Source organism: Corythoichthys intestinalis, chromosome 13 (genome assembly GCF_030265065.1).
Source record: "Corythoichthys intestinalis isolate RoL2023-P3 chromosome 13, ASM3026506v1, whole genome shotgun sequence".
NCBI classification, from domain to species: domain Eukaryota; kingdom Metazoa; phylum Chordata; class Actinopteri; order Syngnathiformes; family Syngnathidae; genus Corythoichthys; species Corythoichthys intestinalis.
Window position 1 is genome coordinate 27609645 of NC_080407.1, and position 27709 is coordinate 27637353.

Consider the following 27709-nt stretch of genomic DNA (forward strand, 5'->3'; position numbering starts at 1 on the left):
TTCTCCCCGCAATTTCAGTGGACCCGGTGTCGAAATTACAGGTACACCACACACTGCATTAAACCATTGGGTCTTTGCTATTTTGAAGTTAGATGAAGTTTTAAGTCACGACTACTAGAGGTGTGCAAAATTTCCGATTCTTAGATTATTCGCGATTCGGCCGTGGAAGATTCGAGAACGATTCACAAACATCCAAATTCTGATTATTGAAATATGCCAAGTAAAGCGGAAGTACAACACTCAGCGCGCCGCGCGGTCAATGAGCAACGGAGCGAGAGTAGCTAAACATCATGCTTCTCATTACCCGGCCCCTCGGGTAATGCCAATGCTCAACTCACGGCTCTAGCTCAACTCATGCCACGAGATAAAAAAACACAACAACATACCTGAAGCTGCTACAAAAGTACGTCATCCACATAATGTTACGATAGATATCATTTATATAAGACTAGATGCAATACGGTAGCGGTAGCGTTTGCAGCACATCTACAAAAAGCTAGATGCAGACGTAGTAAACGGCCGCCATCTTAAAGCAGTACACTTCTCTGCAAGGCTGTTGTAGCGAACCTTCCAAGCAAACCTAATTAACTTTTTATCTAAAATACTCCTAAATCGGTAAAATATTGACTTGAATCTATCTTTAAAATAGTTTTAAAACTTTCACATGTAGAAAGTTGACAAAAGGGAAATTATGGATTAACGGGAGCAATTTTAACAACTTTAACGGTTGAGTCACAACATTAAATTAATTGAATGTAGTTTAAAGCTGCTGACACAGAATGGGGACTGGAGTTTTTTATTTACTGTTATTTTTCTATATTTGTTTACTGCTATATGTTAACTTGATACTGAAATAGTAGTTTGGTTTAGCCTGAGAGTATTTTTGAACAATTTTGGAACTAATGTACAAAACATTAAAAAAAAAAAAAGGGGGGGGGTTGCATCAATAATCGTTTTAGAATCGAATCGGACCATCTGAATCGTAATCGAATCGTTAGGTGCCCAAAGATTCCCACCTGTAACGACTACAAAGGCATGCAAATATTTGGCTGGATGTATGACTTTTTGTATTTGGGGGCGAGGTTTTGCAAAAGGTTTATTGGATGCCAGGAATACTAGGCAATAGCCAATTGCAGAGCAGCTATAAATATGTTACATTCAGTACTTTCAGTACATTCAGTACTTCTCTCCTAACAGGAGAGTTTCCACAGACTTTAAAAACTGCTGTAATAAAACCTCTTTTTAAAAAACCTAATCTGGATGCCTCAAACATTCGTTATTATAGGCCTATATCAAATCAAGGGTTGTGTTCAAACAGATCCAGCTTTTTATGATGCAAAACAATCTTTTTAGCTCATTTCAGATTTCGGCCACAACACAGCACCGAGACCGTGCTTATCAAAATCCTAAATGATATTCGTCGGAATACCGATGCAGGCAAATCATCTGTTCTGCTACTATTGGATTTCAGCGCCGCATTCAACACGGTTGATCACAACATTCTACTCGGCATATTGGAACAGTGGGTAGGGCTTACTGACACTGTTCTTCAGTGGTTCACATCTTATTTACATGATAAGGATTTCTTTGTGTCAATCGGAAACCATCAGTCAGAACGAACCAAATTCAGGTGTAGAGTCTCTCAAGGGTCAATTCTTCGACCACTGTTATTTAACATCTATATGCTTCCCCTAGGTCAGATTATGAAACAGTATGACATTTCCTATCACACCTGGGCAGATGACACACAACTCTACATTTCTGTGTCCCCACATGATTATAGTCCTTAGTCTCCCTGAGTAAATGCATTCATCAAATCAATGAATGGATGTGCCAGAATTTTCTCCAGTTAAATGTGGAGAAGACAGAAGTGATCATTTTTGGGCCAAAAACGGAAAGGTCAAAGATAAGCAGGCACCTTAGCACAATGTCACTTACAGCTACAAATCAAGTCAGAAACCTTGGCGTAATTATTGACTCAGACCTAAAATTTGATAGCCATCTAAAGTCCGTCACTAAATCTGCTTATGGCCACAAAATATAGCCAGAATTAAGGGGCTTCTGACTCAACAAGACATGGAAAAACTGATGCATGCATTCATTTTCAGCAGATTGGACTATTGCAACGGTATATTTACAGGTCTTGATAAAAAATCAGTCAGGAAGCTGCAGCTAGTACAGAATGCTGCAGCCAGATTCCTCACAAATACAAGGAAACTGGATCACATTACACCAGTTTTGAAATCGTTACACTGGCGTCCAGTGAGTCAAAGGATCGACTATAAATACTACTGCTCGTCTACAAAACACTGAATGGCCTTGGACCAAAATACATGCTTGATTTGTTAGATTCCTATGAAACATCTAGATCCCTAAGGTCGTCTGGAACCGGTCTCCTTGATTTTCCAAGAACAAGAACCAAGCAGGGTGAGGCAGCATTTAGTTATTATGCTCCTCAACTCTGGAACAAGTTACCTGAAGGTCTGAAGTAGAGCTGAAACGAATACTCGAGCAACTCGAGTAACTCGAGTTTAAAAACTGATCCGAGTAATTTTATTCACCTCGAGTATTCGTTTATTTTGACAGCTCTAAGCATCACGTTTTGCTCGGACTACTTTTAATGCGGGACAACGCGCTGATGTTACGTGCGTAGAGGACGAAGCAAAAAAACAACAACAACAAAATGGCAACTGCAGCAGACAGCCGCCACACACGACGCCGACGTTGCTAAATACTTGCCCGCACGATGCTAGTTGGTAGCAGGTAGCGTCTGATGTACGTTGAACTAGATGCGAATTGACGGACTCGGCCGCGTCTGGGCAGCGTTAGTAAACCGCCGCCATCTTAAAGCAGTAGAGCGCTAAGCGCTAATAAAGAGCGCTAAGCGCTAATAAATAAGATTAACGTTACTGTCTCAAGCTCACGTAACGTTAGCCCTGCAGAGGGCTAGGTTTCTATTAATTATGACCACTGTCGATGCGTGGCTAACGTGTCTTACATACATGCTTTAACATAACATCGCGTTGTCGAGTGATGAGGGTGTAAATAAAATCTCAATAATGCTAACTGTCAATTTTAGCTCAGTAGTCATTGCTGGATAAAACACCAAGTAGCACTGGTCCCTAATGTGCTCCAATACAGCCTGTATCATACATTTATTTTGAACACTGCAAAAACTCAAAATCCTATCAGGACTTACAGGTTAGACTAACTTAAAACTTAACTAGAACTTAAAAATGGCTTGACACAAATAGAAATTCAATTGAAACACGTAGGAAAAAAATCCTAACTTTTAAGTGATGTGTGTTATCAAGCGTACCGGCATTTTTAGGTAAGGTATATATATATATTTTTTTTAATAAGATCTAAAAGTTTTTTGAGTGAAAGCAGTGAATTAGTCTTTTTTTTATTCTAGTTATATCTGAGATGCAATTGTTGGCCGTTTTCAACAATATACATCGAAAATAAAGACATTGACTGAAAATGGTTCAAGATTAGATGAAATGTCTTGTTTTCTCATGTATATTTATAATTGCTCTTCACCTAAAAATATATTCGTTTTATCCGATTACTCGATTAATCGATAGAATTTTCAGTCGATTACTCGATTACTAAAATATTCGATAGCTGCAGCCCTAGTCTGAAGTATGCTCAAACTGTTTGCTCCTTTAAATCAAGGCTAAAAATGCTTTTGTTTAACACTGCATATCCATAACTGTCCATATATTTCAATCTATTTGCTTTCTATTCCTCTTGTGCCAATCCCCATTGCTGATTTCAATTATTAGCAGTAGTAGTGGTATTTGTTTTATTATTTATTTATTTTTTTGTTCTATTTGTGATTAAATGTGATTTTTATGTATAATTTTATTTCCTATTTCGATTGTCTTTGTTTTTACAATTTATTGATTTTAATGTGATTTTTATGATCTTCATGTGATGTAAAGCACTTTGAATTGCCTTGTGTTCAATAGAGCTATATAAATTTGCCTTGCCTTGGCTAGTAAACTCTGGGAGCTGCGAGTACCAGCCTTACTGTATTTTTGCCTTTCGTATTCTGAAATTACATTCGTATCAAGAGGCAATATTTTCCCGTTGAGGCGTGTCTTAACCTGAAAATTCTGTATGCAGTGACGTTCGTAAGTAGATATACTACTGTAATACTACTGTACACCCATTCTCTCATATGATACGTGTGTAAGTGTACATTCAAACACAAATGTAAGTAAAGTTATAGACTTCTTAACCTATTGACATGACACTAGAAACGGGGCCAATTCGTAGGGGGCCTATGTTCAAAAACTTAAAATTTTACAAAACCAAAGCTGCTTCTTTGCCATATATGAGTCTCCATGAGCAGCAGCATCAAAAAATTAAGTCGTTCCCTTAAAAAAATCCAGATTAAATATTTTCTATAAAGGTATAACACAAATTAAAATGGGTATAAAAGTCTCAGATTTTACACTAGATGCACAAAAATCACCAAATGCAGAGATAATCACCTATATTTTCAGGATCAGTAGCAATATTTAACATATGGTTTTTGACCAAAATAGCAACTTAATTTTTTTTTTTTTTTTTTTTTTTTTTACTGCAAGTTTTTAACAGCTAATAAATCATTCAATTTAACATCAGAAACTTAATACTTGAGTAAAACATGCTGAATCAATTATAAATAATAGGTAAATAGATTATTAATAAATGCTGTTTACAATCACAACTTATTATAGAATGGAATAGCCCTTTATTATCATTGTACCACTTTATACTATTAGGGAATGAGACTAGCGGCCACCATTTGCAAACATAGCTTTTCTGGCAAAAATTCTTGTGAATAAATGCTTAAATCCCCGAATTCTTCATAGATATGGACGTAAAACAGTCTCGATTCTTGGTTAAAAGCAAAGAAAGCGTTACAGTTAGCGTTTATTTCAGGTATATTGATGAAGTACCATGCTACTATGTTAGCGAATGAGGCTAGCGGGCGCCTGTCGTAAAAGGAGCATTTCTGGCGAAAATTCTTGTGAATAAATGCTTAAATCTAATAATTCTTTCTAGATATGGACGTAAAACAGTCTCGATTCTTGGTTAAAAGCAAAGAAACCGTGCAGGTAGCATTTATTTCGCATAAATGTTGCCAACTATGAGACTAGTCAGTTCCATGTGTAAACAAAGAAAATTCCTGGGAATAAATGCTTCAATCACGCATGCGTGGTACGAAAAATATAATATTTACCTTGAATCCTCGGAAAAATCACTGCTGAGACAATCCTTCCTATTTGTATGCATAGTTAAATCCAATTGTAAGTAAATCCAAGCTTAAATTCGACATGAGCGTGTGCCGTCTTCGGCTATTACAAAATGAAGCGGGGGCCCCTCTGATGAGGCGTCGCGCAAAGAATCACGAGGTGTCAGGTCAATAGATTTTTTAAGTTTATGGTAAAGTGTACATAAATCTGTTTTTAGAAGTATTTTATACATACTTATAACCAAGGGCCTAGGTTTGGTCTCAACATTGGTATGGATGCTTTAATAATATAACCATTATGTACACTTTTTGCTGGGGAAGGGACATTGATAAGACCAAACAAGGAAACACTGGTCAGGGCTACATTTGTCATGAACATGCCGACGGAAGAATGAAAAAACATGGGAGAATGTCATTTTTCAGCTCCTCCTTGTCCACTAGGGGTGAAGCTATTCCTATAGCTTGTAGTTCAAGTGAAGTGTGGTGTCTACATGGTATTTGTATACCAGCGTGTATTGTGCAGTTATGTCAAATGCATCCATGTTTTGTTGTTACAGTTTCATAATTTTAAACAAATTAGTTTACATAAAGACAAGAAAAGCCCAAGCCTTGTGTTTTATTAACTTTTTTTTTCGGTATCGGCAGATTCTTTGAATCTGGTGTAAAAATATGCGATCGGGACATCCCTATTTATAAGCATTCCCCAGACCTCGGCACAGTTGTGTAAATATAGCATTATTAAAGAACAGTAAAGAATGTAGAGTAACTGTTTTGCTTTATTCAGGACTGAAATGCTTCTTGATAATTTACTTTGTAGTACATGTTTTATTATAAGCTATGTCATCAATAACTTGTTATTTTGTCTCCATTGACCAGGGGTCAGCAACCTTTTTGGTGTGGAGTGTCACTTTCAAATTTTCTTGTCAACCAGTGTGCCGCATCAAGATTAATGACATACATTCACATTTTTATATCCAACAGAGCCGTAATTATACTCTAAAGAAAACAACATGGACATACATTAAAATCTTATAACTACCATTCTTCTGTTTCAATTAACTAAAAAATAAATGCATATTGTAGAAAATATTATGTTATTATTAATGTGACAGCCCCCCTCTATTTCCCCACCATATCGGGGGCACCATCTGTTGTCACTGCAAAAATCTTACTCATATTATCCCCTTGCTCTTCAAAATAATCAATTAAAACTTTGGCCACATCCTCGCCTTTTGTTGTTTCGGGCATTGGCTTTACGCAGCAGAGCTCTTCCCTTACAGTTGAGTCATCAGAGTATCTTGCCATAACTGCTAAACGTGGGCTATCATTCACATCCACGCTTTCATCAAGTGCGATGCTGAATACACTGGCTTCCTTCAAAGCAGCTGTCCGCCATGCTCTCATACTTTCTGCCAACTCCTCAACTAGCCAGCCGTTCAACAGTTCTGGCTGACACATGGATGGATGTCTTTTATTCTTTTCTCTTTGTTAGGCAAGCCATCAAACAAAACCTCTGAGCTCGACAAGATCGCCTCTTTGATATATTCGCCATCGGTAAATGGTTTTCCGTGCTTTGCAATGCAGTGAGCAAAGTGATAGCTTGCTTCGGTGGCGGTGTTTTTAGCAGTGACTGAGGTTTTCAGGGTCTATGTTTGTCTGCTGTACCTTAATGTCTCCGTCTTGTCAGACTCATCCTTGAATGAATTTTCATGTTTTGTCTCGTACTGGCGTTTGACACTTGTTTTGCGACACACAGCGCTCTGGAGGCATAATGCACAAACAGCACGGTCATTTTATTGCACAAAGCCCCGCTTATCTGTCCATGCTGGCTGGAAAAGGCCGAGATTTTTTTGTTGGATGAGCTGCCAACATTCATTTATCGTGCGCCTGTGTTTCTGTGGCTAGTTACAGCATGTCTCTCTGTCAGCATGCAAGGAGCAGAGGCAGAGGGGGTGGATGGGTACGCCTGTAAAGCCCCTAAATAACAGGGCGTGCAACTGAAAATGTCTAAATTTCAAGTATAAAGGCGCGGTTTTCTTTTTGGTTTTTTTTGCCATGCGCTTGCGTGTCACTTAACCCTTCGCGTGCCAGTACTGACAGGCGTGTCATAGGTCGCCGACCCCTGTTCTAAATAATACCTCTTCTGTAGAAAATCCAGCCTTAGCAAAAAGCTCTTCTCTCTTTCCAGTGAAATAATGTAAATCAAACAGTAGCCTCACAATACTAATTTAACATTAATTGCAAAAAATGTCCCTTTACTCAATCGTATTTTTTTTTTTTTCTTCTTAATTAAAGCTCTTTGGGCAGGGGATGGCAACCCAAAATGTTGAAAGAGCCATATTGGACCCAAAAAAACCCAAACATGTCTGGAGCCGCAAAAAATTAAAAGCCTTATAATGAAGGCAACACATGCTGTATGTATCTATATTAGCCTACTATACAGATAACTAATTTGGCTACAAATACATAATGAGCGGAAAACAGACAAGGCTGAAAAAGCAATTTCTTCTCTTGCACCCCTCTTTAAAATAAACTGCTGTATTATAAGCCAAAACAACTGTTGTGTTGGATAGAACAATATGTCTATATACTGCCATAGCAGATTCATGGCACATAAAGTACCTGAACTATTTTTAATTTGTCCATTTTACCTTGGAAACCCATGTTTACAGACGTCGCGCAACTCTTTTGTTTCAACCCAGCCATAAAATGAAGGTAAGTACCGGTAATTATATCTATTATTCGAAATGTCTGTCATTTTTAGCTTAGAATCATTAATTGATGTCTAATATTTCATTAAAAAAAAAAAAACTTTAAAAAATTATTCACGCATATTTTAAACTTTTAACAAATTACGTCACAATGAAAATAATGGTGTTTGTAAACAAGTCACGGATATCTCATAACTATCGCCTAATTGTATTTTTTTGTGACTGTCGCATTTTCCCCTGAACTGTTAGATGATGAATAATCGATCCAAACAAAGAAAAATTGGAGAAAAAAAAGTTTGAAAGGGTAAATATATGAAAAAGTCTGGACGACTCGTTGATGTCTGCGATTTCTGTATCGTGACTCTAGTTGTATTACCATCTTTCACCCATAAATTCCTCCAAAAATCCTGCTGTGACTATTCACAGCTGTGTCATGACACTCGGTGATAAATGCTACATGGAGTTTTTGGATCGAAAAGAGGTACGTTGTAACACATGGCAGGGCAGGATGAAAGCATAAAAAGTTTGGGGGGGGGGGAGCAGAAAGACTTCCACTTATGCGCTTTTAATACACAAAAAATTAATAAATCCAGCTCAACCACTCGTCAAAATAAATCCAGCTCAACCACTCGTCACTCAGGAGTACAATGGACCAGGCACACATGATCACACTTGACTCCCCAAAAAGTAGGTAGCAACGGAAGAAGAAGCCAAACATAGAGGCGCCACCGTATGGTGGATGTCCTAAGGAACAAAGAGAATCACAGAAGCGACAGTTACATCGTTCACGATAATATCTCGTTAAAACCATGGCGTCTTTAATTATGCGCTTGCATGCTCTCACCTCCAGTTAGTGTTTTGCTATTTAACCCCTCCCCCAGTACTTATTTATTTATTGTTTTTATGAACACTTTTTAAAACCGTGCCCTGCACTGAGTTCGCAAATCCGCGAGGGATCGCAGTAGTCGTCTTCTCCAAGTTTTGCACAAAGGAAAGATGTGGTAGTTGTCTATAAAATATATCAATGCTTTTCATGTGTCTTGCAGGTTTTAGGAAATATCATGGTGCTGAGCGGCAGGAGCCTGAATCTCCTGCCGTTAAAGAGGATGTTGACCTTCCCCAAATCAAAGAGGAGGAGGAGCCAGAGCCCTGTCAACAGAAGGAGAGCGAAGAGCAATTTCCAATTAAAAAGGAGGAGGAGGAGCTGCCATATTTTAAAAAGGAGGAAGGTGTCGCCAGGTCGACTGGTGAGCCCATGAAGAGTGAAGATGGTCCGAGAGAGGCAGGCACTGGGGCGCAGCCTCCAAGCGGCAGCAGCATTAGCATTACAACAGAAGGAAAGCAAGCAGACATTTTCATCGCTCCCTCAGACACAAAGGGCACCACGTCAAACTCACCTTACAATGACGATTGTCAAAAGAAATCTCACTGTGATGACAAACTCTGCAAATGCTCTCGGTGTGGGAATACCTTTGCTATGAAGCAAAGTTTTCGGACGAATATGAGGAGCCACACTGGTGAAAAACCATTTGTCTGCTCGGTTTGTGGTCAAGGATTCGCTCAAAAAACAACCTTAAAACAACACACCAGAAGCCACACTGGTGAAAAACCTTTTTCCTGTGCAGTTTGTGGTAAAAGATTCAGTCAGAAGAGCCATTTAAAAGAACACACAAGAACCCACACTGGTGAAAAACCTTTTTCATGCTCTGTTTGTGGTAAAAGTTTCAGTCACAAGAACACTTTAGAAATACACACAAGAACCCACACTGGCGAAAAACCTCTTTCCTGCTCAGTTTGTGGTAAAAGTTTCAGTCACAAGTACACTTTAGAAATACACACAAGAACCCACACTGGTAAAAGACCTTTTTCCTGCTCAGTTTGTAATCAAAGATTCGCTCAGAGGCCTCACTTAAAACGACACACAAGAACCCACAGTGGCGAAAAACCATTTTCCTGCTCAGTTTGTGGTCAAAGATTCACTGTAAAGGCAGCTGTGACGGTCCACATAAGAACCCACACTGGCGAAAAACCTTTTTCCTGTGCAGTTTGTGGTCAAAGATTCAGTCAGAAGAGCCATTTAAATCGACACACAAGAAACCACACTGGCGAAAAACAATTTTTCTGCTCTTTTTGTGGTCAAAGATTCAATCACAAGAGCAGCTTAAAAACACACACAAGAATCCACACTGGCGAAAAACCTTTCTCCTGCTCAGTTTGTGGTCAAAGATTCGCTCGGAAGGATCAGATTAAGAGACACGTGTGTGATGGTGTGAAAAGCAGTGGCCAATGATTGTTTTGCCTGTCATCCATCGTGGTTTTATCAGATTTTGCACGCAGGACGATTGTATTCCGTAGAGCTCCCTTAAAGTGCCTGTGACACGAAAAAGCATGTTTATTTCATAATACACGCGGTATTTTATGCCCCTGAATGATATGGGCCGCTTGGATGTGTGTGGAAGCGATCGCTATTTTTATTTAGTTTTTTGAATCCCGCGCCATGAAAATGAGTGACTTCCGGCTTCGGTCTTGCATTGAGGAGGAGGGCGCTGTGACGTGTACGGTAGAAGACGTCCTCTTCACGCTACAGTGTACTGTTGTGTATGAGGACGAAGGATTCAGCTGATTTTGCGGATTAATACGTTTATTTTTCGCATCACGCCAGCCAAACGGCTGCAGAAAAATCATTCTGTATGAGGGAGAGGCGTATGCGCCTTTTTGGAGTTTCAAAAGGTTCCCATTCACCGTGGATATTTACTGTGGGACCGTTGGACTTATGAGGAAGTGAGTAAACATCTTGTTTTGTATTATGTCAAAAACGAATACAGCGATTACAAAGTAAACACTACAAACTTCCTTTAAATGAAGGACTACTTACGTTTGATCATTGATAGGCATGTAAAAAGCTCTCCTAATGGTCATTAGCAGCACCACGTTAGCTGCACAACAAATCCAGCCACCCTCCTCCAGGGAACGAACTGTAAATTGCGCTCCGCCGGGCGGTTTGCCGATCCACTAAGACAATTGACAACCGGGTCGTCATGTCAAATAATCCATGATAGTTATGTGTGATTTTCCACTTCGAAGACTTTGAAACATCACTCTGTTTGGGTTAGCATGTCGGCTAGCTGTCACGGCTTCTGGTTTGTTTACATTCTCCGAAGCCGGGGAAGGGAAATGACATATGTCCGATTTAGGTGTCATAAAATATCGTTCGGGAGGTGCGACAGTAAAGGTGAAGTCGACATTTTTGACCATTATGGAGTAATTTTGCCATGTCGTCCTGAATAAATGCATTTTTATTATTTCATATTCCATCCAGCACAATACTGTTATTTGTCATGAACATGCCATTTATTTAGCAATTGGGGAAAATACTTGGATAAAAAGAATATCCTGTAAAAATATTGAAGTAAAGAGACAGAAACAATGACATTTTGCCGCTCTCTTCGTCGCGTTTTCCTCGTTGTGAATAGTTCCCCCTCGACGGGCTGACTGGTCCTTCTCAAGCCATTTATATAGCTATTGGGGAAAATACTTGGATAAAAAGAATATCCTGTAAAAATATTGAAGTAAATAGACAGAAACAATGACATGTTGCCGCTCTCTTTGTCGCGTTTTCCTCGTTGTGAATAGTTCCCCCTCGACGGGCTGACTGGTCCTTCTCAAGCCATTTATATAGCTATTGGGGAAAAATACTTGGATAAAAAGAATATCCTGTAAAAATATTGGAGTAGAGAGACTGAAACAATGACATTTTGCGGCTCTCTTCGTCGCGTTTTCCTCGTTCTGAATAATTCCCCCTCAATGGGCTGAATAGTAAAACCGATGAGCCCAGTCTACCGCTGACGTCATCCACCTGTTGGGGACGCTAAAGCCCTATAATGGTAGTCGTGGCTAACCGGCAGATTAAAAGACTAATTTCTCGTCATCTGTGCTTTTCTAAATTGTTGTATATAGTCAAATCGTCTCAAAATATGATTCTAATTCACATAATAATGCCATTTAAGACTTTTTTTCTTGTGTCATATGCTCTTTAAATCCTGTTACGGATTGGCACTTTTGATGCCTCGCTTTGTCCAATCGTTGTATGATGTGCATCCACCTTACTGTCTCATCCTCACCTGATTGAACTCTCAAGTTAACTGGCATTATTTATATCGTACTCTCCCTTTTAAATAATATCATTAAATAAATAGGGAAAATTAGGATATATTGTTCAGTGTTGCAACATGGCTCACAAATTAGTTTTGTTTTGGTGGGAATAATATATGTATATATATAAATTGCTATTACCGTAATTTCTGGACCATTGGGTGCACCTGATTATAAGTTTCACTGTTACAGATGGGGAGTAATTTATGCATTTGTTCAGGTATGTTTGTTTTCCCTTGACTTTCTACTGGTTTATATTGGTTTTCACCTGTAGTTTTCGTTTGCAGTATTTTCCACCTGTTTGATCAGGGAGGGCCTCCACAACTGGAACCCCTTCTCCATCAGTCAATTATCCAATCATTTGTTCGTCCTTCTACTATAGAAGTTGAATTGTTTGCTCTGTCCAAGGGAGGCGGTGGTCGCTGACGAGAACAAATCATAGGCCCAGATTGCGTTCCATTATTCCAATTGCGCACAAACTATTCACATGTACATGAAGTGCTTGGAGAGTATTTGGTTGCATTGCAAAGCTGCGAAAACAAAACACAGAGCGCAGCATACCCACTTGCCTGCATTTGCTAGCAGATTGAATTTGGTGAGTAATGGTTTCAATCGTTTTCATATTTTGCGATATAATAAAGTTACTGCCGTTTGTTGCAGCTTGCGTTGAACACTGCCACAGCAAGCCAAATCTCACGTGAAAAAATAGCTCCCGTTAGCGTAAAGCTTGTGTATTTAACGGTAATATAATCAAAGAAACACTGTTTAGTCAAATTAAGCGGCATGCTCTCGGATTGATTGGGGCGCCCCGCATTGATCCCGTCCTCCGCCTGAGGCGCGTTATTTTCGGCTGGGACTTGAGCTGACGGCCAGTCCGATGAGTGGTGGGAATGAATCTTGCTTCTTAAAGCTTTTCAGAAATACAGTGATCCATGGTTTTTCACGGTAAATGGGGACCAGAACCCGCCGCGATAAGTGAAAACCGCGAAGTAGCGCACCCCCACCCCCAATTTTTTTTTTGTGCTTGTTCAATATATTTATTCAAATAACCATTGGAAAAAAAGATACATATAAGACATGTTTTTTCACTGTTTTTCCCAAAGTGTAATTTATAAATGGTTTTAAGCACTTCAAAATGTAGTAATTATTATTAATATTAATTTATATTTCATTATGTAGACATGCCTCGTAAGGAAAGGAGATTGAGGGATAAAAAGAGTTGGATGAGGCTGCTAAAGGCAGTTTGATACCTCATCAGTTGGGTATAGTGCAAGGATAGTCGGGTATAAAATACAATTATAAACAATTACAATGTTATTTTTTTTCATAACATTTTATGTCATTGCTTTATTATTAGGTGCTAGAATTGTCAATTATGGATAAGTTGGATAGTATGGATAGTTTTGAGAAAACTGCTGTTGGTGGCTCAGTGACCATCTGATGTGGTTCTCAGATTAACAAGTTGAGGAAGGAAGTTTTGATGCAGAGGTTGAAGGAAGAAAGGCAGAATGAGTCACAGCCAGAAAGTGTTGATGACTGTGTTGATTTCTATGCCCCCTCCCAATTAAAGTATGTCACAGTGACAGCCAATTATAATCTAAAGCTGGTTAAAATTGAAGTTATGTTGTTGTAAGTTGTATTAACTACTTGTTCATGTGCCCCTTTTGATCTATGAGCACCTGCCCCTCCACCGGTCTCTGCATGGCCCTGCTGAAACACAGTGTGGGTCAACAGAGCTCAATATTTTGGTTGGTTGTACAGTGTACCGGAACATATTTCCTCCACACTCTTCTCACCTTTTTAACCCCTGATCCATCTTCATGCTCGAGGGGTACACCTCACCCAGTATATTTTAAAAGGAAAAACCATTTTGTACATACCTAAGCCTCTCCTGTCTATAAGCCGTTTGTGTCCACATAGTAACATGAAACATTTAAGAAAAAATAGTTTTCAAAATTTTAATAAACTAACTTTTCTTTTCAAACAGTGCCAGGAACATTGCAGTAACACAGCACAACACGGCAGCTACATCGCAGCAACACGGCAGTAACACAGCACTAACTGGGCTGTTTAAAAACAAAAAACAAACAAACAAACAAAAACATAAAAGTCACTGTTAGCCATCTTCATCTTCCTCCTGTGCACTGAAACAATGGAAGTCTTCCTCCTCAATGTCAGATACTCAGATACTCTTCGTTACGCATCTTTCAGTCTCTTTTGTTGTCGCTTTCAATGTCTGTAATCATGAGGCAAATTCAGGCAGAACACTCCCCGCCTGACCTTATCAGGTCACTAATTAACATCTTAACCCCAACTAATCAACAGGCAAAAGAAGAACAGTTTCTGAAATGGCTCTTTGAAAAATCTTAGAGGAACCTTGTGATGACACTTTGAGTTGAACCTCTCGAACTCTGCCATCCCTTCCTGGGAAGACAGCTGTCGCCATCGCCACAGGCCATTCGTTCCGAGCAGTTTGACAGTCCTTGAGGATCACGATGTCTCCTACTTTTGCACCTCTTTTTTTCTTCAGTCCATTTCCTCCGAGTCTGCAAGGTAGGAAGGTAGTCCAGAATTGGTTTGCGAGCGACTGGACTTGTCTCCACCGTTTGAGGTAGAGGTCTTTGTCCGTGAATTCACCTAGGGGTGCAGGAACTCCTACTTTTTGTGTAAGAATCATGGCGGGGGAGAGAATGAAAGGTGACTCGGGATCATTGGAGACTGGAACAAGCGGTCGAGCGTTTATGATAGCAGTCACTTCCATCATTAAAGTCCACAGAACATCGTGTGTGAGTTGAATGTTGTTTTTGAGCAGAATGGCGTTCAAGATGCGTCTTGAGAGTCCAATTAGTCGCTCCCATGACCCTCCTCTGTGTGAGGCATGAGGTGGATTGAACACCCAAGCACAATTTTGGTCGGTCAAGAATTTTTGCACTGTTGCATCTGCATTTTTGGAATTCAGTCAGAGTTCTTTAGCAGCTGCTACGAAATTTGTGCCACAGTCTGAACGGATCTGCTTTGCGGGTCCTCTTATCGCAAAGAATCTTCTCAATGCAATTATACAGCTTGATGTATCTAATGAGGCGATGATTTCAATATGCACAGCCCTTGAACTCATGCAGCAAAAAAGCATAGCCCATCGTTTGCTTTGAGCTTCGCCACCTCTTGTGCACTTGGAGATAACCGACCAAGAACCAAACACGTCTACACCAACGTACGTGAAAGGTGGAGAAGTGTGCAGACGTTCTGGGGGCCGGTCTGCCATCAGCTGTCCTTCCACTTTGCGACGTAACTGGCAGCACATGACGCACTTGTGGATAACTGATGCAATAAGCTGTTATCCGCCTATCAGCCTGCTGCTCTCAGGGCTCCTTCAGTAAAATGGCGGCCTTGGTGTTGCACCTTGTCATGATATTGTCTCACGAGCAGTAAAGAAATATGACTTTTCTTCGGCAGTATGATTGGGTACTTTTCTGTAGCGTTTATGTTTGCTTGTTTTAATCTGCCAGCAACGCAGATCAAACAGTCTTTTAAGGTGGGGTTAAGCTTTTGAAGTGCACTGTTTTTCGGCACTGACTGTGTGCGTTCAAGGGCGGTAATGTCACTTGAGAAATGTTCTTCCTGAGTTGCTTTTATGATGACAAATACAGCCTGTGACTATTCTTCTGGGCTACTTGGAATTTTGCAAAAGAGCCATCCTTTGCACCCGTTAGACGTATTTTGTTTATACGACCTGACGATGTGCATCAATCTTGCACGTGCTCTGGTCAATGAGCGCATGGATGAAAAACGTTGGAATCGTGTGGCAGAGAGACCTTTTTTCCCAACAAGCGTCAGATAGCTAGCAACTTCAGAACGTATCTCAGTGTGTTTCAGGGCTTACAAGTTCATATTTTCCTTGTATATTGTCATGACCATGGTTGAGCTTGTACAAAAAGGCTGGCCCAGTGAACCATGTTGTCTGCGTGAGTTTGGATGCAAGGACTGGATGCGTTGTCCGCTGGGTTGTCTTCCGTGCGGACGTTGAACCACTGTTCTGGTGTCGTTGACTGAAGAATGCGACGAACTCTGTTGTGGATGTAGATGTGAAAACGTTTGGTCTGATTGTGGATATATCCCAACCAGAGGTTGCGCTAGACATTTTCGTTGTCTGTCATTTTGACTGACAGGGTCATAAAAATCCAGTCATAAACTATTTTTACCAGTCACTTAAATTTTTAAAATGATAATGATGACATATTCAATAGTATTTAGTTTTCATTCATTTTTAATCAATATTGTAACGCTTGCTTGGCGGTGAAAAATTAGACACGGAAGTTGTATTTAACTCCCTCTTTTTACTCTGCTTACCGCCAACAACACCAACAAAACAACTCCACTCCCAAAGAAAAAGAGCCAACTATATAGACCCCAATCACCAACGTCACACAATGATCTTAATTGTGGTTGTCAGCCCAAAATCTTCTAAATATATATTAAATGCATCTTACCAGATATAAAATGACTACTACATAGTCTGTGGATCGTTTGGTGCCCAGATTTCTTGTCGAATTACAGCAGTCCATCTCGCTCTCCTCTTCGGGTCTCTCAGAATACGGTAGAACTTCAAGTCTCTCCGTCTATCTTCTCTGTTACTGCAACCAACCGCCACACACGCCTTCGCCATTTTGATTATTAATGTTAACGAGCAGAAAAACACGCCATAATAGAAGGCATGTACATAGCGGTAATGTGTAAACACGACGAGCTGACGGACAATATGGCTGCTCCAGTCAGGGGGCGGAGTTGTGACGTCGTGATTGGGGTCTATAGACAAGTTTCCTGAGCGAAATACCGGCGCCGCCATCTTGGAAAATGTCTGCTTCGCACTTCCGGTCCGGTTGAGTAGCAGTGTATTAGCAGTGTATTGACGACGATAAAACTACGAAATCAAGCCAGAGAAACCCATGGAATCTTCAAAAATTGATTCAGCACGACCTAGATGACACGTAGATGAGATTGGATGGCAGTTCGTGTCACTTCGTTGATCATTCGTGGACAAAATTATTAACAACGGTCAGCCTGTGTTAACGTGAGGAATGGATTGATACTACGGCCATTAGTGACCAAAATGTGGTGAAATTACAAGTTATATTACATTTGCCGACTGCAGAAGGGCTGACATGGATTGTTTTGTTACAAGGAAATGCTACAAGGTTATGTACATATGATGTAAACACAAATAGCATGTCATTCTTTTTTTTATTGCAGGCATTGATCGCAATAAAACATTTAGACATGATTCAATTTCTTGTTTTATTTAAAACGATTGGTGCACTCTAAAACAGGTCAATAAATCACATTTATAAAAGTATTGCAAAAATAGCATACGAGAACGTAATATCAGACCGCAGAGCTCCGGAGCCTCGTGAACAAATAGCGACATAACGGAGGCCCTCAGCGGCATTTAGATGTGCTTTTTTCCTGTCCTCGGTAATTCCAGCTCCAATAGCATATATTTAAAGACGCTACCGTTCACAACTTCGTAGTTGGATCACGGCGATCTCGGCGAACCACCGTCTGTCACAATTCCTGCCTCTCTCGGCCTCTCCCGGGAGTCGAGCTGTCATCATCATTGTGGAACGCAAACTATATATGTTCGATATATGTCCATCAACGTACAAGTCAAGTTGTCTTCTCTTTTATAACAGCATTTCCCAGCTGTAAACAAACGAATAAAAACTTGTAACACTTGGATTTATGCGGTGCATTCAAACACGATTAGCAACAGGCGGCTAGCAGCAGTAGCAGAAGCTAGTTGTTGTAAAAATGATTAAACTTCGTAATTACAATCATCGTAATATCAATAGCAAAGGCAACAAGTCGTTTCATGCGCCAGATTTTAGGTTTCGTATTTTTAGAGCACATTACCTTCCATAACAGCGAGGGCATGACTGCAGGAACTGTCAGTTTTGTCCATCTCCTTCCCTCCCACCTGTATGATGAGTACGAGCACCCATGGTTTGGAAATCGACATGGTACGAAGCATGGAGGCCTTGGCTTTGTTCTCCACCCGCCTACATCAAAATAACATTCCCGGGATCTTGTATAAAGACCTCCCAACTTCGATTCCACCGCCATTGACTTCAACGGTAAACAGGCGGAAGGGGAAGGAAGACATAAGGAAGTAAACCGGAAGTACCTCGGAAACTTGTCTATACACAGGCAACAATCTAGTCCACCAATTGGATGACGCGCTGGCACACCGGGTGCACCAATAAGAACCTCGCGTTGATGTGTCAATCACGGTGCTGCCGCCAGACCACGGTGACGCTACAATATTCTGACAGAATAGCCAATGACGTCATGCATTAAGAGAGACAATAGCTAATTAATATGCCACCCTGTGGTCTGGGGTGTGAATTGCAACCTGTCAAAATGACGGACGGACTTCAGTTTTTTCCGTCACCGTTTTAAAAAACCGGTCGACGACGGAAAATATTCGGTTAACGCGACCCCTGATCCCAACACAACTTTACTGTCGCAGTAGAATTTAATTGAGTCCAGTTTCAAATCCAGCTCATCTTGAATGAGGTCAGCGACTTGTACTGCTAGCACTGCACCACACAACTCTAGTCGAGGGATAGTAGGCTGGGAGAGTGGAGCCAATTTAGCTTTTCCAAGGACAAATCCTATATTCACTTCACCGTCCATTTGAATGGTCCTGAGATATGCCACCACTCCGATGGCCTTTTTGGATGCATCGGAAAAAAGGCATAACTCACTGTGTTTAGCGTTGGTGAGCGCGTTCGGACTGTATGCACATGGAATGTGCCGTTTGTTCAGTTCATGCAGGGATTTTCTCCATGTCTCCCATTCTTTCAATTTTGCTTCTGGCAAAGGATCGTCCCAATCACATTTATCCACACAGAATTCTCTCAGCAAGCGTTTACCTTCAATGGTGACCGGAGCGAGGATGCCCAGAGGATCGAAGATGCTGTTCACTGTAGAGAGAACACCTCTGCGGGTGAATTCTTTTTTGTTGTCCACAACTTTGAACGTGAAGGTGTCCATAGTGGTTACCCACAGCATACCAAACTACGTTGAACAGGCATAGTTTCCCACTTAAGTCCAAGTCTTTCAGGACTGCACGATCTTCTGGTGCGAACGCTTGCAAGAAGACATTGTCAGAATTTGAAGCGAATCTGTGCAATCTCAAATTAGACTCACCGAGGGATGCTTGGGTTCTTTGCTGCAGACTAATAGCTTCATTGTCTGTGGGAACACTGATCAGGCCATCGTCAACATAAAAATGACGTTCAACATACCTGACTGTGTCAGCTGCATATTTGTGCATATTATCCTGTATGGCTCTCCTGAGCCCGTAGATGGATACAGATGGAGAAGGACTAATGCCGAAGACGTGCACTCTCATTCTGTATTCGATGACTTTGAAAACAATTCACGTTCTCACCGAAACTAGTACAACTCTGTACACAGCTATTAGAATTTCCCCCTACTCTTTGAAATGGGTCTGTTAACAGAAGGACTATTATTGTTGTGGTCATGTAGTACGTTTTAGGGCCAAATAAAAGGAAAAAGAAGGACTACGAGATGCAATTCGTACTATTGCTGCAAGAAAGAAGTCCTATTATTACTTTGGGTTATGTAGATGTATGCATAATGCGTAGTTGATTACAGCTATTGTAGCCGAGAGCTACGACATTAGCCTGGCAAATATTTCAAATAGATCTTTGTTATGGTTCTTCTTGGAGAAAAAATGTGAAGAAAAATCTCATCTGTCATGATATGACACACTTTTGCCGTGGCACGACATGGTGAGGCGGTTCGACTGTTGATGCAGCCGGTGTTGTTAATCTTAGTTTAAAAAAGTAATTAACTACAGTAACAAATTACTCCCCAAAATTAATTGCTTTAGTAACTCAAGTTACCTGAATGTAAAAGTAATTAGTTACTTGACTGTTACGAGTACCCCTGGTGGTCAGGGGCTGCGAGCGTAACATAAGACGGCAGGTGTGAAAGGAGGAGGCAGTGACAGATCAAAATTGCAAATAAAAAAGTTTATTTAACAGAAAAAAAGGCAATGGACACAGAGCACACAAACATTTACCCAACCCCCTGCACTATGCAGCAAACACCAAATAAACAGTTCCAAAAATCCCAACTAAACCTACAACGCAAAACAACCCCCAAACTAAATCACGACTGTGGCAGGCACCTAGTGTACCCCAAAATACATATGTGGTGTTGCCGCTCTATCTAATGGACTAATACAGAGAGTTAGTACCTACGTGAGGTGGGAGACACGATGTATACCTGCAGGTAGTGATTTGCCCTCCTGTGCCGAGGCGCCGATGCGTGTGCCGAGTAAACCGGAAAAAAAATCTGCAAAGCGCGCACCGAGGCATGTGTTGATTACGCTTGTGGTCACGCCCGAAGCCTCGGAACGTGCGTTGCTACGTCCGAAGCCTTGCGAGACGGGCTTCCTTGTCATCGCCATCACATGGTTTCGCGGGTGATTCGAAATAAAATGGTGCACCGAGACAACAATGAGCTGACAGGTGACACTGACACACCCAACTCGCATCTTCAAACCTCAATTCAATCGGATTCGTTTTGCAATGGACACACCGTCCACAACGAAAAAGAAGAGAACATCCACTGTCTGGGATCATTTTGAGCAGAGCTCTCCTAAAATGGTACAAAGTATAATAACCAGTGTGAATATATATTGTAAATTATTGTGACAACACAGTGTATCCCTCGTTTTAATGTATTTTTTCTGCTTGCTGATATTTCAAAAGGTGAAGTGTAAACGTTATTCTAAAAAAGTTGGGTACCAAGAGAACACTTCATCTATTTTGAGGTATTGTACCCCGGTGTCATCCGTCCCTTGCTTAAGACTATTTTCAAAAGCAGGAGAAATCCTATCTAAAAAAGAAACCGTTTAAAGCCAAAAACTTTGGAAATGCTAGTAACGAAAGGTGTGTCTTGTTCCTTGTTTATATGTCAATGTCTAAAATACAGCAATCATTCTTTCAAGTAGAGCCTAGATCTTGAGCTCGGGTCGGGCCCAAAATGTCAATCATTTCCGTTCGGGACGGGTCGGGTCGGGTCGGGCCGGACTTCTTCTCTCGCTTTTTAAAAAACTTAAAAAATAAATATATATTTGTATATGGATGTTAAACTAAGGAATACGTATTATAAAATAAATAAAATTGTATAAAACAGAGAAAGGGCGCTGTGGTAATCCCAAACATGAGCCTCAGCTGACGAGTGCATTGTTTGCGCACATGAAGGCTCTGGGACTCACCGCGCGTCTGCAACTATGCATCCTGATATTTCCTTTTCGAATTTCGATATGGATATGATATTAGTCAAACATCTTTATGATCATTTGTTTCGAGGGCCGTACCTCTTCGTGCAAAGCAGGACATCGTGGAGTTCGTGGTGTTCCTCAAAATGTTCTTATTTTGTTTCAGTGCTCCTTAAGGCAGGTTGTTCTTTTGTGTGTTCTGATGCGAGTCAATAAAATAAAGAAAGTTATTTAAAAGTATTTTTAGTTTATTTTTGTATATGCTGCTGTTCCTCTCCTTGTCAGAGAGGTGCGTCCATGAGAGCACAATATCCCACACAGAAAGATATTTACCAAACCTATCCAGCGTTATTTAGTTGTGTGCATGCATTTATAATGATCATAAAAATATTTAAACATGAAGAAAAATTGCGTTTTCTGCCAACTTGAAGAAATTAAATGTCTGTTGCTGCATTTTGCCAAGGAAATGACGCATGAACTATCCACCTAATAGAACAGATAAAAGATATAAATGTTTATTGAATGTGCATTTTACAGTCTTGTTTAACTGGGAGAATTTGTTACAAAAGACAGGCTTTAATTTGTTGTCATTATGCACTAGGCATGTGCCGGTATGAGATTTTGACGGTACGATAACCGTGAGCAAAAATACCGCGGTTTCACGGTATCAAGCGAATCAAGCTTGTTTTCTCACTCTGCGGCTGTAACACTCAACGAAGTTGCTCTCCCAGCTGAGCCTAAGCTAACATTCATCTTTGTAAGCTTTTACTTAGTTTGTATATTGAATTTGAAAGGAAAATGTGTGTTTTGTTTTTGGCGAACTTTTTCCATGGTGCTAATCTGTGAAGCTACTCACATGGAAAAATCTAATTGTACAACATTTTAAATGTATTCATTTTGTATATTAAACTTACCACGATTTGAGAGCTCAATAAATTTAAGAACAGTACGCCTCATGTTTGGAGTAATTGTTTTTGGGTTAGCCGGCTGTGTAGCCGATAGCGTCACTCTCACACACAGCAACAAACGGGAGGGGGTGAGCGCTGCTGCGACAAGCCGCTTCTGGCTGCATTTTTGACACAAGAAAAATAGCGAATACCGTCCTACAGTCTGACGGAAAACTTTAGTGGTTTTGAAACCGCAACGTTTTCACACCACGTGAAACCGGTAACCGGCACATGCCTATTATACACATATAGGCATCGTCACAAATGTGATCACACAAAACGCAACCATTTTCCAAGCAGTGCTGTGTCCAGGTCTGACTGACGCATTGCATCCCCGCATTTCCTCCTTCTGGGTTCTCACAAATAAAACATAAAATTTCGGCTTTTTTTCGTGCTAGGGGATACAAATAAAAAATACAATTTCGGGTTTTTTCGGGCTCGGGCCTGCAAGTTAAGTTAATTGCTCGGGCCGGGTCGGCTTTAATACACGCGGCCAGGTCGGGTCGGGCTGGATTTCTTAGGCCCGATCTAGGCTCTACTTTCAAGTAACACAGACAAGTTCATTCACATCCCAACTCGCTGCCCCATCAAATCCATGGTATCATTTTAATCACTGTCTGTCATGACATTTATTTTCCACATGAAGGCGCAATAGAACAAGTGAAGCTTCATGATGCTTTGGCCCAGGAGCGAACCAGTTTGATGGAAAGCCTCATTGCTTCATGATGCTTCAGTTTGCCATCACTACCTGCAGGTGTCTAACTAAAGTCCCTACCTCTGTGCTCTGCGCCAGGCTAAAGGAAAAAAGACAAAAGAGGTCATTAATAAACAAGTGGCAGAAAGCAAACTTCACAAACAGAATCAAAGTAGTGATGTCGGTCGCGAACGAGCCGGTACAAAGAGCCGGCTCTTTGAAGTGAACGAAGGGAGCCGGCACAACACCGGCACCCTCCCTCGCATGGGCGTGGCCACAAGGGTGGCCAGGGGTGGCATTTGCCACCCCTGAAATTTGGTTGGCCACCCTAAGTGCCCCCCCAACCCCACCTCAGTAAAGCCACGTTCACGTTCTCAGTAAAGCAACGCTTCATGCTTGTCGCGCCGCGGGTTCCCATTGAAAGTCAATGTAAACGCGTCACGCGTGATGCGTCGGGGCGACGCGATGACGCCAAATCGACTGTAGGTTTAACATGTTATTCCCGTACTTTACTGAAACTAATTGTGACCTCAAAACCGAGGTAATCGTGACTTTTTTTGTATCGTTACACCCCTACAGTAAAATATGCCACCCCTCTACAAATTGTGACCCTATCTGGCCCCCCCAAGAAAAAAATCCTAGACACACCCCTCGAGGGAGTCCCTCGAGAGCCGGCTCTTTATTTTCCCTCCCTCTCTCTCTCTCGCGCTCGCATTCGCTCTCGCTTTCTCACGTGTCTGAAGCGAGGTGTGGCAGTGGCTCAGGTGAGGGAGTGCCGTGCGCAAAGTGGGAGAAAGAAAGAGAAAGGGGAGGGGCCAGGGGCTTGGTAGTACAGCACACCATGCCACTGAGTGCACGCCACGCTGAGCACCGTCCGTCTCGCAGCTGCAAGTGCACAGCCACAGACACACAGGAGGAGGAGGAAAAGACGACACACGAACGCGGTTTGTAGGCATTTTAATTGGTTAAAGTCACAAAATCACGTGATCGCTGTATTGTTCCGCCCCCTTGTCCGTCATTTTGTGTCTGTATTATCAATGGTCTCAATTGATCGAGCAATTTATAATGCATTTCATGGAAGACCCGGTGCTTTCGGATGCCGTAAACTCACTTGATGCGTTGCATAAAAGGAGTTATGTGGAAAAGCTTCAGTTTATCCATTCGCCAGATCCATATTTGATGCCTAAATCGATGTTTTTCGACCCGCTGTCTCTGCTAGCTACCCTGATATTTACAACTATCTTGTCCACACAAAATCAGCCTATTCTCACGAAAGTTTGAAAAACTTTAAGAGCTTGGAGGCTTATAAATACTTCGTTGCTGGTTGGGTGAAACAGGTCCTCGTCCACGAAAATTCGGCAGGAATCTATCTTGTGCTTGGAAAGGTGAGTTACGAAATTTTCAATTCAAAATCTTTTGTTCTTGCTAACATCCACTGTCAAGTCTAATGTATTTCATGTCATTTGTCAATGGAGCTAGGGCTTTTAATGTTTATATGGTTTAGCGATAGCACTCTCACTACATACATACGTGTATGTTGTCGGCGATTAGCCTAGCAATGATCTTAATTGTGGTTGTCAGCCCAAAACCCTCTAAATATATATTAAATGCATCTTACCAGATATAAAATGACTACTACATAATCTGTGGTAATCGTTTGGAGCCCAGTTTTCTCGTCGAATTGCAGCGGCCCATCTCGCTCTCTCCTCTCCGGGTCTCTCGGAATCCGGTAGAACTTCAAGTCTCTCCGTCTATCTTCTCTGTTATTGCAACTGACCGCCACACACGCCTTCACCATTTTGATTATTAATGTTAACGAGCAGAAAAACATGCCGTAAATAGGAGGAATGTACGTAGCCGTAACAGGTAAACACGATGTGTTGACGGACAATTGGGCGGCACCAGTCAGGAGGGCGGAGTTATGACGTCACGTGGGTAGGGTCTATAGGGCAGAATGCCGTGTCTGCAAACTTAACCCCTTATAGCCTAATGTAACACATTTGATACTTAGAATTTCAATATTGTGAGACTGTAATTTAGAAATTTGATTTTTTTTTTTTTTTTTTAATGATGGATGCAAGTCAACACATGCATCTGCAGGTTCCATGAGAAAAAAAAATCTGGATTTAGCTAAAAGACTGGACAAATAATCACTGAGAGAAGGAGCCAGATCAGCCTGTCAAAGTTGAAGTATTTAGTTTTCTTGAATGCAAATTTAAAATAAAGCAAGAAGTAGCTCATGTTTGTTAAAATAAAGCAAGGAGTAGCTTATGTTTGTTTTGTTCGCTGCTGCTGTTGCAGTTACTACTCACTGTTTTTGTTATGATGCAGCATGTTTGTTGTTGAAGTTTAATTTTGTTGCTTGTTTATAGTTTGGCGCCTTTTTGATGTTTAATAAAATAAGTAAAAACCCTTTTCTTTGCGTGATAATTGTTGCTATTTGCAGTCAGTAGAGTGCAATATTTAGTTCACAGTCATTTATCAAAATATATGCTAAATTTGTCATAAATATTTAAAAGTGAGCTAAAGTTGAAAGAGCTGTTTGAGAGCCAAACTCAGCCGATCCAAATGAACCGGATCACCGAAAAGAGCCGAAAATCCCATCACTAAATCAAAGTCAAAACATAATAGGCTTCAACAAACCAAGACAACCAAACTGAGAGCTGGCACTGCCTCTCCTGAACAGAGCAAACAATCCAACTTATATAGTGGCAAAACGAACAGATGATTGGCTAATGAGGAAGTGGTTCCAGCTGTGGAGGCCTTCTGAGATCACACAGGTGGAAACTACTGCAAAGGAAAAATACAGGTGAAAACCAACATAAACCAGTATAAAGTGAAAGGGAAAACATACATACCTGAACAAAAAGATAAATTACTCTCCATCCGTAACAAGTAACTGGTGATAATTTTCATGTTTTTTTTCTTCCTTTAAAAAAAAAAAAAAACAACTGGTCACACAATCTGAAGTTTAAAGGGTTTTTGGGACAATTGGCCCGAGCCCAATTCTTTACCCTAAACTTAACTAGACACAGGGGTATTGCGGATATTGCAATAACTAGATAATAACCTTTGCTATGTGTGGAAGTCATTTAATGTTGTGAATCAATTGTTAAAGTTGTTAACATTGCTCCCGTTATAGCATTAGTTCCCTTCTGTCTATTTTCGACATGTGTAAGTTTTAAAACTATTTTTAAACTGTTAAAACTCCCCACTCCTGCTCTGCTCTCTCGTCTCTGTGAGTCTGTCTTTCTCCAGACTTCTCGCGGCAGTCAACCAACATCGTAACGCACCCCTTTCCCGCCTCAGTAACGGTAACGGGGTTGCCAAGATGAGAAAAGTAATTAATTAGATTACTCACTACTGAAGAAAATAACGCCGTTAGTAACGCCGTTATATTCTAACGGCGTTATTAACAACACTGGATGCAGCCGACCGTCACAGCTTCAAAAAAATCCTAGGGGAAACCCTGGATTACTAGCGACTGACAAAAATAATGCCGTTACACTCTCACGCCGTTATTAACAAAACTGGTTATTTGGACTTACGATCTGCTATATTGTTGTCTCCCGTCGTCTTCCAAAATTACTTGCTGATGGGCTTCAGGTGTTCATTCACGGCCGACGTGCTGGCGTGCTATGCAAGCTTGGCATTGAAGAGACCGCACACAACAGTGTATCCTCCTTTGTTTCATTGAAGTAAGTCTATGCTTTGGCCACTCTGGAGCGTTTTTTGGGGTTTTGTGCCACTTTCCCCGCTTGCATACCTAGGGTCCGCCATTCTCAACTTTCCACGCATGTTTTTTTTTTTTAACCCTTCATTAACTGCCGACAGGATGGTGTGCTCGTCGAAGCATTTACGTCATCGATGATGTCAACTAGTCAGGACAGGCCTATTTTAAAGTGTACCTCCTCCGTCTGGATAGAAATTCAGTTTTACAACAAAATAATAGCCATATAACCAAAGACACAAATTCACATTCTCAGAGTTTACTCAACAGGCTTTATTATTTCTAAAATGATAGATCAATAATAAAGTTAAAAAAGTGGAATGAAATGATTAAGAAAAAGCTTTGAAAGAATTAATAATAGCTGTCTTTTTAATTCTTACTGTACAAATAAATAATGTAGAAAATCCAGCCTTATAAAAAAGCTTTTCTCTTTCCAGTAACATAATGTAAATCAAACTGCAGCCTCACAGCAATACTAATTTAACTTTACCAATTTAATTAAAAAAAAAAAAAAACACCACCGTTAAGTCTTAAGTTTTTTTTTTTTTTTTTTTTTAAGCACTTTGGGGGACAATGGAACACTACTGTCTTTTTCTCTGGTACTCAGCACATCAGAACCAACCACCTGGCAGGCTCTCTGGGAACACGTCACAGGCAGTACAGTGCCGTAGTATTCTGAGCAAAGCGTCAGTCAATTGCAACACGCGCTATTTGTTCCCATGAAAAATAATGAAAACCTAACATTTTTATGAATTTATAAAACTGCGCCGACTGCCCTGGACAGGATGTAAAAATTGGAGATGTCCTGGCAAAAAAGGATTTTTGGACTAAGCCTGGGCTATATGATACAAATTGTTAATTATCACGATAATTTTTTCTTTCAAATTATTAAATTTCTGATTTATTTTATTTAT

The 27709-nt window shown here is 40.7% G+C and overlaps 1 protein-coding gene across 4 annotated transcripts in view; it reads left to right on the forward strand.

Annotated features, from left to right (window-relative positions):
• The window catches only part of LOC130927907 (zinc finger protein OZF-like), a 40487-nt gene that overhangs the window by 11393 nt on the left and 1385 nt on the right, over positions 1–27709 (forward strand). For 2 of the 4 annotated variants that reach the window (XM_057854024.1, XM_057854023.1), the window contains exon 3: positions 9006–22373. The exons of the other annotated variants lie outside the window; for them this stretch is intronic. In XM_057854024.1, the coding sequence (XP_057710007.1) occupies positions 9006–10249 (1244 nt within the window). In that variant the 3' untranslated portion in view covers positions 10250–22373. Of the gene's footprint in view, positions 1–9005; positions 22374–27709 lie in introns of those variants that run through there. 4 annotated transcript variants of the gene reach the window in all.